This window comes from Pundamilia nyererei, unplaced genomic scaffold, assembly GCF_000239375.1.
Source record: "Pundamilia nyererei isolate P.nyererei 1_Seehausen unplaced genomic scaffold, PunNye1.0 scaffold00178, whole genome shotgun sequence".
NCBI lineage: Eukaryota > Metazoa > Chordata > Actinopteri > Cichliformes > Cichlidae > Pundamilia > Pundamilia nyererei.
Window position 1 is genome coordinate 372,031 of NW_005187579.1, and position 14,735 is coordinate 386,765.

The 14,735-nt window shown below is 43.9% G+C and overlaps 1 protein-coding gene across 3 annotated transcripts in view; it reads right to left on the reverse strand.

Moving 5' to 3' along the window:
• Nucleotides 1-6: 6 nt before the first annotated feature.
• The window catches only part of ncoa3 (nuclear receptor coactivator 3), a 37,737-nt gene continuing 23,008 nt past the window's right edge, over nt 7-14,735 (reverse strand). The window contains exons 2-25 of one of the 3 annotated variants that reach the window (XM_005746419.1): nt 13,597-13,664; nt 13,418-13,476; nt 12,961-13,100; nt 11,590-11,694; nt 11,162-11,322; nt 9,828-9,928; nt 9,416-9,590; nt 9,082-9,273; nt 8,404-8,490; nt 6,771-6,914; nt 6,207-6,354; nt 5,561-6,114; nt 3,988-4,955; nt 3,750-3,867; nt 3,403-3,639; nt 2,981-3,193; nt 2,725-2,842; nt 2,421-2,586; nt 1,933-2,298; nt 1,684-1,779; nt 1,355-1,580; nt 1,073-1,265; nt 752-947; nt 7-660 (exon numbers count right to left, since the gene is read on the reverse strand). In XM_005746419.1, coding sequence (XP_005746476.1) covers nt 649-660; nt 752-947; nt 1,073-1,265; nt 1,355-1,580; nt 1,684-1,779; nt 1,933-2,298; nt 2,421-2,586; nt 2,725-2,842; nt 2,981-3,193; nt 3,403-3,639; nt 3,750-3,867; nt 3,988-4,955; nt 5,561-6,114; nt 6,207-6,354; nt 6,771-6,914; nt 8,404-8,490; nt 9,082-9,273; nt 9,416-9,590; nt 9,828-9,928; nt 11,162-11,322; nt 11,590-11,675 — 4,557 coding nt within the window. In that variant the 5' untranslated portion in view covers nt 11,676-11,694; nt 12,961-13,100; nt 13,418-13,476; nt 13,597-13,664 and the 3' untranslated portion in view covers nt 7-648. Of the gene's footprint in view, nt 661-751; nt 948-1,072; nt 1,266-1,354; nt 1,581-1,683; nt 1,780-1,932; nt 2,299-2,420; nt 2,587-2,724; nt 2,843-2,980; nt 3,194-3,402; nt 3,640-3,749; nt 3,868-3,987; nt 4,956-5,560; nt 6,115-6,206; nt 6,355-6,770; nt 6,915-8,403; nt 8,491-9,081; nt 9,274-9,415; nt 9,591-9,827; nt 9,929-11,161; nt 11,323-11,589; nt 11,695-12,960; nt 13,123-13,417; nt 13,477-13,596; nt 13,665-14,735 lie in introns of those variants that run through there. The other 2 variants (XM_005746418.1, XM_013914190.1) reach the window with 2 other exon arrangements.

The window sequence follows — 14,735 nt, forward strand, 5'->3', positions numbered from 1 at the left end:
ATATTCACAGAGAACATTTGAGACATCTAATACTGCAGTACCATTTGTTTGCTTATAACAGGGATTATGATGCTCAGGTACAGTCTAAAGCATAAAGGCAAGAGTTATTGCTCCAATCTGCATAACATAGTAAACTGTGTGCTTATAGCTTCCAATGACTTTAGAATGAGGCGCATCCAAAGGATAAGGAAGAAAAAAAACAAAACATTGTTGTGAAGGCATTGAATCTCTAGTAAGGCTGTAATGAAGAAATATTGCATCAATCTCTCACCCCCGAAACAGAAGCCTTGTGGTAAAGTGCAGCCACAGCCAGTTGTACCGTAGTCCTGTTCTGCAGTCTGGCTGTGACGCTGAATACTGCCTGACAGCTTCAGGTCACACACAAACGCACGTGCAAACACACAGCCGTATCGGATTTCTGTATACATGTGTGCGGATGAAACCTAGCACAAATCATTTGTCCTTTCAGCCCACACCCTCTAGGGCGAGCAGCATGTTGTGCTGAGTTCTTTGTGTCAAAATTTATGCTGGGGGAACTCTACTGTGTGTGTGGTGAATATGTGTGTGCGTCTGCGTCCAGTTCCTCTCGTTGTTCAGCTAAATCTGCCACAGCTGAAAGGTCCAGATTCTGTCATGAGCCACAGGTCCTCAGCAATACTTCTGCAAAAAACACACAAAGCAGACAGACAGTTACAAACGGAAATCCTCCGAGCAGCAGCTGAAACACATGTAAGACCCTAAAATTATCCACCTGGTCAGGTCCCATTGGCATTCGGCCCATCCCCATGGAGTTCATTCCCATTTGACCCTGCATCTGTCCTGGCATTTGAGCCATCTGTCCTGCACCAGCCCCGCTGACCGGCCCGGGTCCCCCCATAGAGTTGTTCATCATCATGGGTCCAAACTGGCCCTGATTGCCCTGCTGGGGGAACTGTTGAGGATAGGACCTAGACAAGGAGAAAAATGAAAAGTAAATTACCTCTGTAACTTGATTTTGAGAAGTGCTCAGGAACGTTTTCTGTTAAGTAACACTTAAACAACTGATGACTAAAGGAAGCATGATGCAGCATACATGTTACGTGGCATTCCACCCTGCGGCCATCCTTTCAAGTCTCCAGATGGGTACGAGTGCCCTCCCTGTGGATTTCCCTGCATTCCTGGCATCATTGCATTCTGTGGTGGGCCTCCCATTCTTCCTGGCATTATATTTCCTGGTGGGCTGCAACCTGGAGTCATGAAGGCTGGGTCCCCCTGCTGGTTCATCCCTGCAAATAGTGCAACAGTTGTTGAGTGTGAAACTTCAGGAGGATATGACAAAGGATACTGACAGCTGGCTCTATCTCAGTCAACTCACCGTAGTTGCCTCCATAGTTGAAAGCCTGCTGTCCAGGCTGGTTCATGGGGGGGGGGCCCATTGGATTATCCATGCCTGTTGGTGCTGTGACATTAGGAGGAGGGCTGAAGGTACCTGCTGCCCCCTGACCTTGCTGCTGCTGCTGCTGCATCATCATCATCATCCGCTGCCTTCTTAACTGCAACTCTCTGCGCTGAGCTAACACCTGGGCACTCAGGAAAGCCGGCTGCAGAGAACAACAATGCTCAGTGTTAAATAGGCAAGTTGGAGCTTTGCTGCAGTGTCGAGTGAACGCACGCTACATTACAGATGAAGTACTGTCTACATACCTGACCACCCATGCCAGGTTGCATGCCTGTGCGTATGACAGGGTTTCCTCCAGGGGTACTTTCCATCTTTACAGCTTGTCGTGCCTGGTTCATAAACTGCCAGGTGAGATGAGATAAATACACCTTGTTATTCTTTTATACTATTTTTCCACATCCATATTTAACAAACATACAAGAAGACAGATTTCAAAGAAACAAGTTGGAAGCCTGGAAGACTACCTTTAAAAAAGTGTGTCATAGAGAGATTACCTGTTGTCCTTGTAGTCTCTGCTGTAGTTGAAGTCTCAGAGGCTTGTTGGCAGTCATCATGCGAGGTCTTGGCATGTTTGCGCGGGGGTTGCCTATACCCCCCATGCCTGCCATGCCAGGAAAACCCCCTGGCTGCCCCATCTGATTCATCATGGGACTGAAGGTTCCAGGAGACTGGCCTTGCATTGCATTGCCACCATATCCAGGCTGCATGCCCATCGAGGGGGGGCCTGGGTAGCCTTGGCCATACATGGGTTTTTGGTCCATGCCTAAGGAGGTATCAGGCCCTGGGAATGGCCCCGATGGTGGTGGGCATGGACCCTGGCTTTGATCTTGGCTGTGCTGAAGGCCATCAGGTCCCTGGGCCTGGCGTACAGAGAGGTTGGTTTGTTAGTGGACTAAACTTTACTAGAATTCCTGTGCATGTTAAGCCAAAAGTGGTTCTAACAATGGCACTAGTGAAGTTATGACTTAAGTGTGTCTCCTACCTGGCCTACGATTTCAGGGATGCCTAGAGCTCGGTCTATCTCCTGAAGAGTACTGACATCAGCAGCCTTGAGCAGAGAGTCCAACTGGTCTACAAGTTCATCACTTGGCCCTTCACTATTGGGCAGAGGCCCCAACAGTTCTTCCAGGGGGTGTGCAAATGGGTCCCTAAACACCAAACCAAAAAAACCATAACGAACAAGTTTTCAAAATGTCACCTTCAGAGTCTAACAATGTTAGCTGCTGAGTTCAGCTCGACATCTAATACAAGAGAAGATAAATGTGGGATTGGTGCTGAAGGTTCACCTGTTTATGTTATTCTGTGGTCTCTCCATTCCCATGGCAGAGTCAGGCCAGGAGGGCGACTGAGGTGGGGGACCGTGTCCAGAAAAAGGTCTCATGCCTACATTAGCATCACTGTTACCTAGAGACATGATAGAAATGCATGTACGGTTCACAATGCACTTAACAGAAAGCTTTTAAATAGTCATGTTAGTATGTTGCACACAAATTAAGTGCATTTTTTTTTAGGTTCAGTCTACAACAGAGACATGTGACATACCCATATCCATGAGCTGCTGCTGCAGCATAGATCTGGTGTTTCCCGGTGCACTGATGGAGCGGTTTATTAAGGGTCCTCCCAGTGGACCAGAGCGACCCATGCCAGGGTGTCCTGGTCCAGCTACAGGGCTGCCGCTGGATCTCTGCATCCCCCATTCCCCTGGCCCTGCCATGGGAGGGCGCTGAGGAATACCCATGCCTCTGCCCATGCCTCCTGAATAACAGGAAAATATACAGTGTTTCATTACTGGGTGTTGTCAGTCAAGGGAGTAGCTTCTGTGTGCTAAAGGTGGTGGCTGTAACTAAAAATGTTAAAGTAAGTAGAACTCAAAAAAAAATTCTCATGCAGTTTATTCTGTTGAACAGGTATAAAGAGAAAACTTGGAGATATTAGATATTTTAGGAAGTAAGTGCTTAAGTTACTTGTAGGATTGCCTCTTGGTGGACACACACTCATGCCTGCAGGATAGCCATTAGGCACAGCTCCTCGGATTGGAACGTCCATGTTCTCTTGTTTGACCACTGTGGAAGAGGAAATATTTCTTCTTGTAGCCAGACTGCCTCCCATTCCTCCCTCTCCGCTCATGGGTTTGGAATCCAAGGACAAGGCTCTTTGATAGGCAACACGCGGACTTGGAAGTATGGGGGCTCTCTCTCCATCTGAAACAAATACAAAACCAGGTTTAAGGTCCCTTCACACTCTTCTGTGTATTACTGCTCAGCACTTGAGTCAAATCACATGATGCACTTGATTATACTGACTGACGTACCATGTAAACTGTCTGGAATATTTCCCTGTTTGTTTCCAGTTTCCTTCCCAGCTCTGGGATCTGAGTCAGGGAAGAAGCCGGGGTTGTTCCTGGGAACACCTAGAATGGTCTCCAGGGTCTGAACCATGAAAAAAAAAACAAAACAAAACAAAACAAAACAAAACAGGAAGGATCAGAAACGATGTCTGAGAAGATGATGTATTTGAGAACATGCATGCAAGAGAGATTTTGAGCCTACCTCATCAGCTGGCTCTAACTTGACCTTGCTTTCTATGCTATGGTGATCAGAGCTGGTGACCCCTGGCCCCTGAGCACCTTTCCCATCCAGATCCTTTGGTTTTATCTCCCCCACTTCTTTAGAGTCATCCTTATTGAGGAGGTAGTGAAGGAGGGCATTGGGCTTCTCCTTCTTAGGGCTCTGCTGCTCCTGCTTTGATTCTGACCCCCTAACCACTCCACTGGTGGCAGGCCCTGGCTCTGGTGCCCCAGAATCCAAGCTGCTTTTTCCTGTGGCCTCAGCTGTGATGCGAGCCACTTCATCAGGAGTATTCCCATTCTGCAGGAGCTTGTGGAGAATCTTGTGTTTTTCCTGCAGTGACTGGTTATTTACATTTCCTGTGCTACCAGAGGAGGAAACAGCAGCATGATTGCCGCTCGTAGAGGATGACACTCCCGTAGAGGAGGAGGGACTGGTGACACCAGCTGTTGCATCTTTACTCTCAGGTGTGGAGCTGGGCCCGGAGCTTGCTGTGTGGAGCTCATCTGTAGGAGAGGTGAGGAGCTGCAAAAGCTTCTGGTGGCACTTTGTGTCGGGAACCCGTCTGTTGGTTTCTCCCACACCCAGACTTGCCTCTCTGCTGGCCTGACTGTCTGGCTTGTCAGGAGGGCCCTCACTGGTGGGGGTGTGTGGGTGCTGCTGAGATTGCTGCTCTCCACCAGTCCCCAGTGAGCTTCCTGGGCTCCTGGAGTCCGAGTAGGCTGGGAGGGAAGTTTTACAGGGTCCCCCTGCTGCTTGATTGGTAGAGTTGATGCTTGGGGAGCTGTCGGGCTTGTGAGGAGGAGGAGAAGTGAGTGGGGAAGGCATTGGATTGCCCACTCCCTCACTAATGGCTTGAAGGGCATTCAATGAGTTGCTGGAGAAGGTGGTAGCTCCTCCTCCACCTCCTGAGTTACCGGCATGAGTGGAGCTCATGGGAGAGTTCATACCTACAAAGGACACAACCAGAGTAAATCTACTGAACACACACCAAATAAAAAATAAAGTTTTAACTATTTATAACTAAAGTACAGTTAACAAGCCGATTTCTTCTTTCCTGGCCCTATATGAAAAACTCAGTAAACCTAAAAACCGAAGCAAGTGAGGCCTACAGTTCATGGTGTGTTGCTTTTTGCAATCTTTTAGCCTGTTTCACTTTGTTAGGCACATTCTATATAAGCAACTTCTTGACTCAACAGGTCTGGCAGTAATCAGGCCTGGGTGTGGCTGGTGAAACTGAACACAGCTTTCCAAAAAATGTGGTTTATCGCCGTTAATTCATGATTTATGGAGAATATTACTTTTCACATGGGGCTAGGAAGGGTTGGGTCAATTTTACTGAATTTTAATGAATGAAATCATTATTTAAAAACTGCATTTTGTATTTAGTGTTGTTATCTTTGTCTGATTTTTCAATTTTACTTTTAAATAATTAATTTAAAACATGCAAGTGTGAGAAATATACAAAAAACAAAACAACAACAAAAATATTTTTTCATACCACTATATTCAATTTTGTTTTAAATTCGGCCGTTTCAGAATAGTTGGCTCATACCTCCGGGAGAGAAGGGGCTACCTCGGAGTCTGGGGGAACCCATGACGTTGTGCGGAGGACAATTTATCCCTGGACTGGCTTGGGGAGGGCTTTTCATTCCCATCCCATACCCTGCACCTGCAGGTCCACCTCCAGGTCCATGGAACGGGGCCATCTGCTGATGCTGGTGCTGCTGTTGTTGCTGCTGATGCATACCATGATGGCCCATCTGATTCATGGACCCCATTTGGTTCATTGAGTTCATGGGGGAATTTATTGGATGTATGGAGTTCATCTGATTCATATGACCCATGTTGTTCATCTGATGCATGGAATTGATTTGATGCATAGAATGATGCATGGGACTCATTTGATTCATCGGATTCATCCGGTTGCCCCCAGCGTACGGCGGCACTCCTCTTTGTGGCACGTTGCCCTGCTCAGTCATACCGTAGCCCCTGTTCATGGCCATCCCACCTCCTGGGCCCATGTTCATCTGTTGGTTGGGGTTGTTCATACCCATGGTCTGAGGCCTCATGCCACCACCACGGTTCCCCCGATAACCATTATGCTCCCTACAAAAATACAAATGAAAACAGAACAACGATTAAGCTGTAGAAAGGAATGAAACATGATGAAATCATATTGTTCATTAGACAATTTGCACCTTTGCAGCAGGTGTGTGGAGAGGAAAGAGTATGGTTCATTTGTGCTGGGATTCCTGCAGAGGTCACTTCTTGTTTGAGCTGTGACAGGGGTTCCATCTGAGAGTGAGAACCGGTAAAGAGGTGTCTCCGCATGGCCATTATGGAAAGCTGGAGCAAGAAAAAAAAGAAGAGAGAAAATAATGTCACTCCTCCAAAATAGCTGACAAAAAAAAACTAAAACATACTACGAATATTAAAACATCCATAAGTAATAAACCAGCTGCCATACAGTCCCCTCTTCAGCAAGACCTTTAATATTATAAAGTCAGCATAGAGATCATTCACTGTTTACTATAACCAAGGCACCCTGCATGGTCAATAACTATACACCCCAGAAAGTTTAGCTACATAGCTCATGTCTTTTGCTAGAGTAAGATTGTTATTAGTGTTATTACCCTCTTATTTATGTACAAGGAGCCTTAACCTACAAAACAAAGATTGTAATAAGATGACATGCCTAAGAGCAACCAAACAAAAGATGTTACTGCACACATATATAGTAATGGAGAATCAGAAATGCATACCATCTTGGTAGTGGCGTTTGAAGGACCACGGCTGTCCCTCACTTCGATGGATGAACATCTGCAAGCAGCGTCTAACCAGGTCTTCCCACCCTGGGCGCATGGTCGTGTGAAGAGAGTTCTGCTGTTCAATTTCAATCAGTTTACCTACAACAGAAAATCCCAAGTGAGCTGGTGGTGTTGAGGAGAAAGAAGCTTTCGGTTTAGTCCATGTGTATATAATACAGACATTTCTAAATAACACTGCCTAACTGTTCATATTTGTGACATGGGTGGATTTATTCTGTAGCACCACCTACATAATTTATAATATTCATTAAATTTAAAATAATTGTGTTATGCACAGCTGCTGTGCTTAACAAAACACGGACACTGTATTGTACAGCTAAACAGCCAGTCACAATGAACTCATTGCATTGTCCATGTAAACTCGTTAGACATTTGGATATGGTCAAAACAACTTGCTGAAGTTCAAACCAAGCATCAGAATGGAGAAGAAAGGTCGATTGAGTGACTCGGAATGTAACATGGTGGTGGGTGCTAGATGGCCTGGTCTGAGTAATTTAGAAACTGATGTTTTACTGGGATTTTCCCACACAACTATCTCTAGAGTTTACAGAGAATGGCCTGAAATAGTCTATCCTTTTATGACCACAGCGTACCCGTATTCTGATGGCTGCTTCCAGCATGTGCCATGTCACAAAGTTCAAATCATCCCAAAGTGGTTTCTTGAACATGACAAGAAGGTCACTGTACTCATATGACCTTCACAGTCCCCAGATCTCAGCCCAACGGAGCATCTTTGGGATGTGGTGAAACAGGAGAGCCACAACATTGATGTGCAGCTGACACATCTGCAGCAACTGTTTGTTGCTATCAAATCCAAGGAAATCCAAATCCATGGATGTTTCTAGCACCGTAAAGCTTGAACTGACCAATTCTTCACGTGCCTTATATTGCCAGAAATCATGAAAGAATAGTGCATGACACACACACACAAAAACTTTTGTAATTCCTGTTTGCTGTAGAGCTTCAATATACTTCTATTTTAAAAAAATGAAACAACACAAAAGCAACAAAAAAACAGAACCCAAACCAAAAAACATTAAATAAGATCTCATCAGATCACAATCACTTTGATGTCAACTAACTGAAGCAGTAGAGTCTGTGTCTGTTTTACGGCTGTGACAGTCTCCTGTTGACTAAATCTGTCCACAGACAGACATATTCAGAGATTGTGGTAATTCCTGCTGCAGTCTGGGTCTCCATAGCCAAATTTAGCCAAAATTACACTCGCACAGAGACAGACTCACTATGTGAAAAACAATAACAACTATGCTTTATTTTTAGCTACACACAAGCTTTGCGAGTATACCGTGCATGACTGCAATGCTATTGCACAAACAAGAGCTGCAAAAGTGTCCGAGCGGGCTTTGTGTTAATGTCTTGCTCCAGTATGTGTTCCACGATGACACACAGACAAACACAGAGAAACTCACAGTATGAAAAATAATATAAGCCTTGTCGCTGTAGCTGGTTAAAATGCATTTTTCCCCCCAAATGTACTTAATTTTTATTATTATTATTTTTTTAATTCTCAGGTGTCTCCATTACATGTCATACAGCAAACACTTACCAGACAGTTCATGACGAGTGCTAAACCTCTCTGTCCGCTCTACTGCAGTGATGCGTCGTGCCACACATATCATACATGACTGCAAATCTGAGGAAAGAGACAGCGCAATGTTAAATCCTCATGTAACTACAGTGGAGGCAGAACGGGACAGTTACTATTTTGTTTATGGATACAGAACTATTTGGAATATTTAAGAGGAAGCCAAATAAGGCAAAAGGTAATGAAAGTACATCTGGTTTTAAACCACAAATTTTAAACATAAAAGTATGGTACGAATGAGTATAAACATAAGGATGTTAAAGATGGTGCAGAAAGCTGCATGTGGTCAGAAGGGAAAAAGAATAACCCACACAAACTTGACATGTCTGGCAGTAGACAGATGGAAAGATACCGATGGTTACACCCTTGTGCAATAAGACACAATAAGAGAGCTGATCAAATAGTTTCACTAACTCATCTACACAATGCAATTTGTAGAGAGTATAGGAGCTGTGGCAATTGTTTGGCTTGAAATAACAACTGTACTCTTCAAATTTCGACTTTTTACCAAAATGATAATTCGAGTATAAGCTCGAAATTTTGACTTTAGTCTAAAAATGGACACTAATTATTATTTATTTTCTTAATGTGGCTCTAACACTAAAAAAAAACAAAACAAGCTTATAAACAATGACTTGCCATCTCCCTCCTCCATCATGGCCCGGGGCTGGGTGAGAGCAAAACACTGCATAGTCTCATAGCGTTGGCCTCCCGCTCTTTCTTCTGGCAGTCCATGAGTCTGACCGTGAACATAGCTGACCAGCATGCGACAGTTGAACGTGTGGCTCTTCTGACGAGGTGCCTCTCCACCCCACGATGCTCCATTGGGTGCTGTGATGCAAAAAAAAAAAAAAAGAAAAAGATGCAGACTCTTTAACCACGTGTGCAAGTGATCCACCATTTATGTGTGTGTTGTTATGTTTTATGCATCTTAAATGTGTTTGCACAAACATAATAAACACTCGTGTCTCACCATTAGACTTGGGGAGATTCTTGTGAAACTCCTCTCGGTCCTCGTCATGGATGATATTGTACACGCTGGTGTTGATCAGCTCCTCCTGCTTGTACTGCAGGTACTGGGTCACATTGTCCGATACAAATACAATGCTGCCCTCCCGGTTAACCACAAAGAGAAAGCCGTCCAAGGCCTAAAAGAGCAAGGGCAGAAGAAAGGAGAGCCAAATGGAGTGAAGGCCCGTCAATGCAAATAGCATTAGTTTTTTTTAAATTTTTATTATTACTGCTTTGTCCGTCTAAAAAGAAACCAGCTGAGACATTTTTATCAGCTACATGTCAGCAATGTCACCAAAACACAGATCCAACATATGGAGGGGGAGCTAATTGGTGTTACTCTTTTGCCCCCGAGTGATTGTCCCCAAACTGACCTGTAGGAGCAGTGGCCCCAGATGGTCCTTGTCAATGACCCCTTGACCAGTGGAGGAAACATCCGCCTTCTGAACATCGTCATCACTGCAAGAACTCTTTCCTGAAAACAAATGAGGCACACTGCACTGTTGGTAACGATAATAATGTTACAGTTCTGTTGAAAATAACTTCCACTGTGTAAATCAACAAGATTAGTTTGAATTCTTGGGACAACTTGGTGCATGACCTGTATATTTTCCCCAACTTTTACTTTGTTTTTGTACATAATACTGAGGCATAATCTAAAATTACAAAAAACAAAACAACAACAAAACAAACCCCAACTTAAAACATATCAGTCTGTATAATTACCCACAGTATAATAAATATGTTTTCTGGCCACCAGATGGCAGCACAAGTCATGACTGCATGGTTGGCATGCCTTTCTATTTTTAAAATCAGCATGTGTCTGAGGCTTTGTTAGATACCACTCTATATAGCTGGGTCACTTGGAACACAAGCAAGATGTGAAACTGTATGCCACTGGATTTAATGCCATTTCAAACTTTCAGTAGCTGTACAAGAAGAGATGAGACAGCAGTTGCTGACCTAAATGAAAAAGAAAACATAACAAAACAAGGAAACTGACCCTAAAGACGAAGACATGTAAACAAGGGTTGGGGTGGGGAAAGGTGTGTTAAATAAACAACAGTCAGAAAAGAGAAGAAAAACGGAGAGGCCCCTCCATCATTCTTATCCTGTATCTATGGTAACCTGGCTGCACAACGCCAGGACCCACAGTAGCCAGCTGTGACCCTCTGGGTACATTCCAATATGATTGCTCGCTTTCTTCTTTACCCACTTATCCTAACAGATGTAATCGCAACCAGGCTAAAAACATTTGGAGGAAGTTATTCACTTCTGTGTATTTAATTGTGTAAAATCTGCAAAAATGGTTAAAAAAAAAAAAAAAAAAAAGCTTTGAGATAGGAGTGGCTCTCTATAAGGTCTGATTTCTGAGTCTCCAGTAGCATTAGTCTCCCAAAGAGAAACAGGGTTTGGCACTAACAGATACACACTGTCACTTACAGCCTCGAGCCATGACCACCAAGGATTGGTCTCAATTACTGGTGCTCATTTACCCCCAGCGATACAAACAGCCAAACTGGCTGTCAGTGTGAAGTGGCCTGGCCATGAACCAAACACACTACTTTATCACTGGCATCATCTGTCCTGCAGCAGCGTACTTGACAATCCTTACTTTCTCCACGGTTTACTTTCCATACACAAATTCAAAAATAAAATGATCCTTTGTTTTAATCACAAAGATGTAATCTGAACATGGAGGTGGTACCTTGCTCCTTGATTTGTCTGATCTGCCTCACTGTCTCCTTCAGGATGGCACATTTGTCAGGCTTGACGTTGAAGCTGTCAATGTTGGAGAGGTTGGCAGAGATGAGCTCAGCCAGCTCCTCGATGTACTTGCTCTCCTGTTCCCTCCGACGCTTGTCACACCTGCTGAGGCACCAAAGGGATTAGATATGTTGCCATGACAACCTCACCTCCCCATGCCCCATCCGTATGCAGGCCATACGGCCATACAGGGCTCAGATGCTTCAGATATTCAGTTAGCAGCAACATATGCTTGAACCAGGGATGTGGTCAGGAGGAAGACAGCGACATCACACACACTCATGCATCATGCTGGCATTTAAATAAAAACAGCGACGGACAAAGTGGACTGATGCATTAAATATACTCAGCACAAGTTAGAGCACTTACCCTAAGCTTGGAGTGTCACAGGTGGACAGTTTACGCTTACGGTCGGAGCACAGGGGATCCAACGAATTGTCTCCGACGCCACTCATCTTCAGCACACATCAGCACCTGAAAGCGCAAATCGGTGCATTGCATATATACATAACGTGGTATGATCAGACAGAATGACCTGAGAGTGGTATGTGTTGCAATCTAAAAGACCATTAAAATGTTTTTTTGTGTTTTTTTGCAAAGTCCACTCAGAAGTGAGTGCAGATGAAGAGACTTCTGGGGGAACAGAAGAATTTAGATCAGTATAGATTTATAAGGGCAGACTATCCAGTTATCTGAGCAGCCTTGGTTTCTGCACTGTGTTTGATGGGAGTGAAATCTCATCTGTTCCACTGCAAGGAGCAACTGATGATGATGTAGTGATTTGGAGCCTCAGGGGAGATGGGTCATCCCGCGTTCAGCCAGCCTGCCCGCTAGAATGATACCCTTCTGCTAGCAGCGGCAACACAAGTATACTATACAAACCATTTCCAGTGCACTTGCATGCTCAGGCATGTCGGGGCACAGTGTTTAAGAGTGCTAGAAGCTACTGTCCCAGAAAGGCGCATATTCACCAGCTCGTCTATTTGTTTAACTGCCTGGAGCTGCACAAGCCAAAAAAAAAAAAAAAAAAAAAAGGAAAATATTGCACACTGTTCAGGCTTGTGGAGCCTTGAAACAATCCAGGCGAGGCTCTGCAACTTTTAGTCATTTGAATACGCTGTATTCTCTTTACTGTGCACGGTTAATGCTAAGCTATATCCGTTCTTTCTTCCAATAGATTTTACGTTCAGTCCCCCCTGTATCATCCTAAGACAACACCTCCCTTGTATTTTTCCCTTTCGGTAGTTGTGCCGAGCAAGGGATCGTGTCCTTGTTTTCTTGCTCTGGCACTAGCCTCTGTCTGACCTCTCAGAGTTCATGAGAGGAAACCCCTGTAGCCAACATCTAAGGTCACTGCTCCTTCCTATTCCCACCCAAAAACTTCTGAGCTGCACTACCAGACTGTTCGACTACAACCCTATCCTGGACTTTGTGTCTGCTTCTGTGCGCACGCACACACACAAACTCATTCCAAAGAAGAAAAGTGTAAAACGGATGGGAGTCATTATGCAACTCCTGCTCTGCAACTGCAGGCTAGGACATGCAGCCCAGTCACCCACCACCACTATTACTACTAGAAGAGCACCAGGTCTCAGACACACACTTTGTGCAGTAAATCTGCATCGCATGCTTCTTGTCTGTCTACCTTTCAGCACCCCTCTCTAAATCTGCCTGTCGTGCTCCGGCTGTGACTCTTGCTCCCCTCCCTCCTCTCTTTCTGATTTCTGTCCTAAGGCTCACCTCTGCAGCAGCATAGAAAGATGACATCAGCCCTCAGTCAGCCTCACATCCTGACCGGACAAACAGCAGAGCTGTAGGCTGCTGGAAGTCTTTTGGAGGACAGGGTATGAATACCAGGACTGTACTACAGGGAAACCTTACTGAAAACCAGAGTAAACGTAAACACGTTCCAACATGGTAATGCAAAAAAAAGAAAAAAAAGAAGAAAAAAAAAAAAAGGTAATATGATCTTACACAAAACAAGAATGCTCTCATTTGATTTTGACAACTGTAACTCAAATTTACTGTTGTTTTTAAGTTTGTGTGTTTTTGACATTTAAACCAGCTAAACGTTTAACATGACTGAAAACAGACACAAGTTGAGTAGATGGCAGCAGAGCAGTAAAAGAGAAACTTTTAGCAGCAGCCCACCAAAACCACAGATGTCTCTCAACAGGCCTGGCAGTGTGCCACTGACCTGAATCAGCTTCATCTAACAGTGTGAAAGTTGCTCAGGAACAAGATGAGATGTTGCACCTACCATCAGGTACAGGGGCACAGTAAATAATAAAAACATTTTATATTTCAAAGTAAAATGGTCCTAATTGTTATTTGATGGAGTGAATGCATTTCTGTGTTTTGTTACTGCATGCTCACCTTAGCCAGTACAAGCCCCAGTCAAAATCCATTCAGGGTCTAGTGTCACTTTAATGTCTCAACATCTCCTGAAAACAGAAAGAGAAAGGTCATGAACTACAGCGCTCTATAAATGTCTGGAAGTCTCAACATGACTAGTACTTTTGTGCACGCTAAAACATGTGCTTTATATATGTTTTTCGTTCATAGAATTTCATGGGAAAGACTCAATTCTAAAAATGCACAGGAAGTCACAGCAGTTTGCATCCTGTTTGCCCCCTCCCCCTCGGCCTGTTCCACTGCGTCATCACTTCCCTTTCCAGGAAACGTGGCCACTTATCCACCATATTTACATATTCTGTTCGTCAGTTCCCTGTCGTCCTGGTTTTTACTCACATTTTGTCTGATTGTTGTCTGGCATCCGAGGGTTTCCAAAACTAATCTAATTGAGCATTAGGAGAAAACACAGCATGGAAATCCTTCTTCTATATCTGACAAAAAGGTCAGAAAATTCCAGCTTCATTTACTAAAATGCTTAAAGACCTTTACCATCTATGGCAGCCAGTAAAGTTATCTCAGTCAGTGTGGTGTTTTTTTGGTTTTCTTATTAAGGAAACTCTATGCAGAAATGAATCTCGTGATCTTTCTAGTCACTAACTTAATAGTTTTTCCCATAGAGCAATTACAATATCAGATTCAGATATGTTATCTTTTTATTTTATTTTTTTGCTAATCAAGTATCCTTCTGGTCACAAGGGATCTGTCAGATTCCCAATCCTAATATTTAGAGTGCCTTGTGTTCAGCAAGTGTACAAGCTCCTGCCTAAATCACTGCATCATCCTCTGTCAAAGAAAAGCCTGTGAGATAGTGTTTTTCCCATGCTGAAATCTAAGAATAGCCACACAGAGTAAACACAAATTCTTCCTGTGATAAAGTTTGATATAAAAAAAATCTAAGGTCAAAATAAAAATAAATCCATTTTATTAGTTACCATGTTCAACTGCTCATTTATACAAAGTTATACTGAGCCAATCACTTGTAAGTGTGTGCATGCATGGGCAAGAAGACCTGCTGTAGCTCAAACTCAGCATGATGGCAAACAAAGGCGATTTAACAGATTTTGAACGTGGTGTTGTTGTTGCTGCCAGATGGGTTGGTC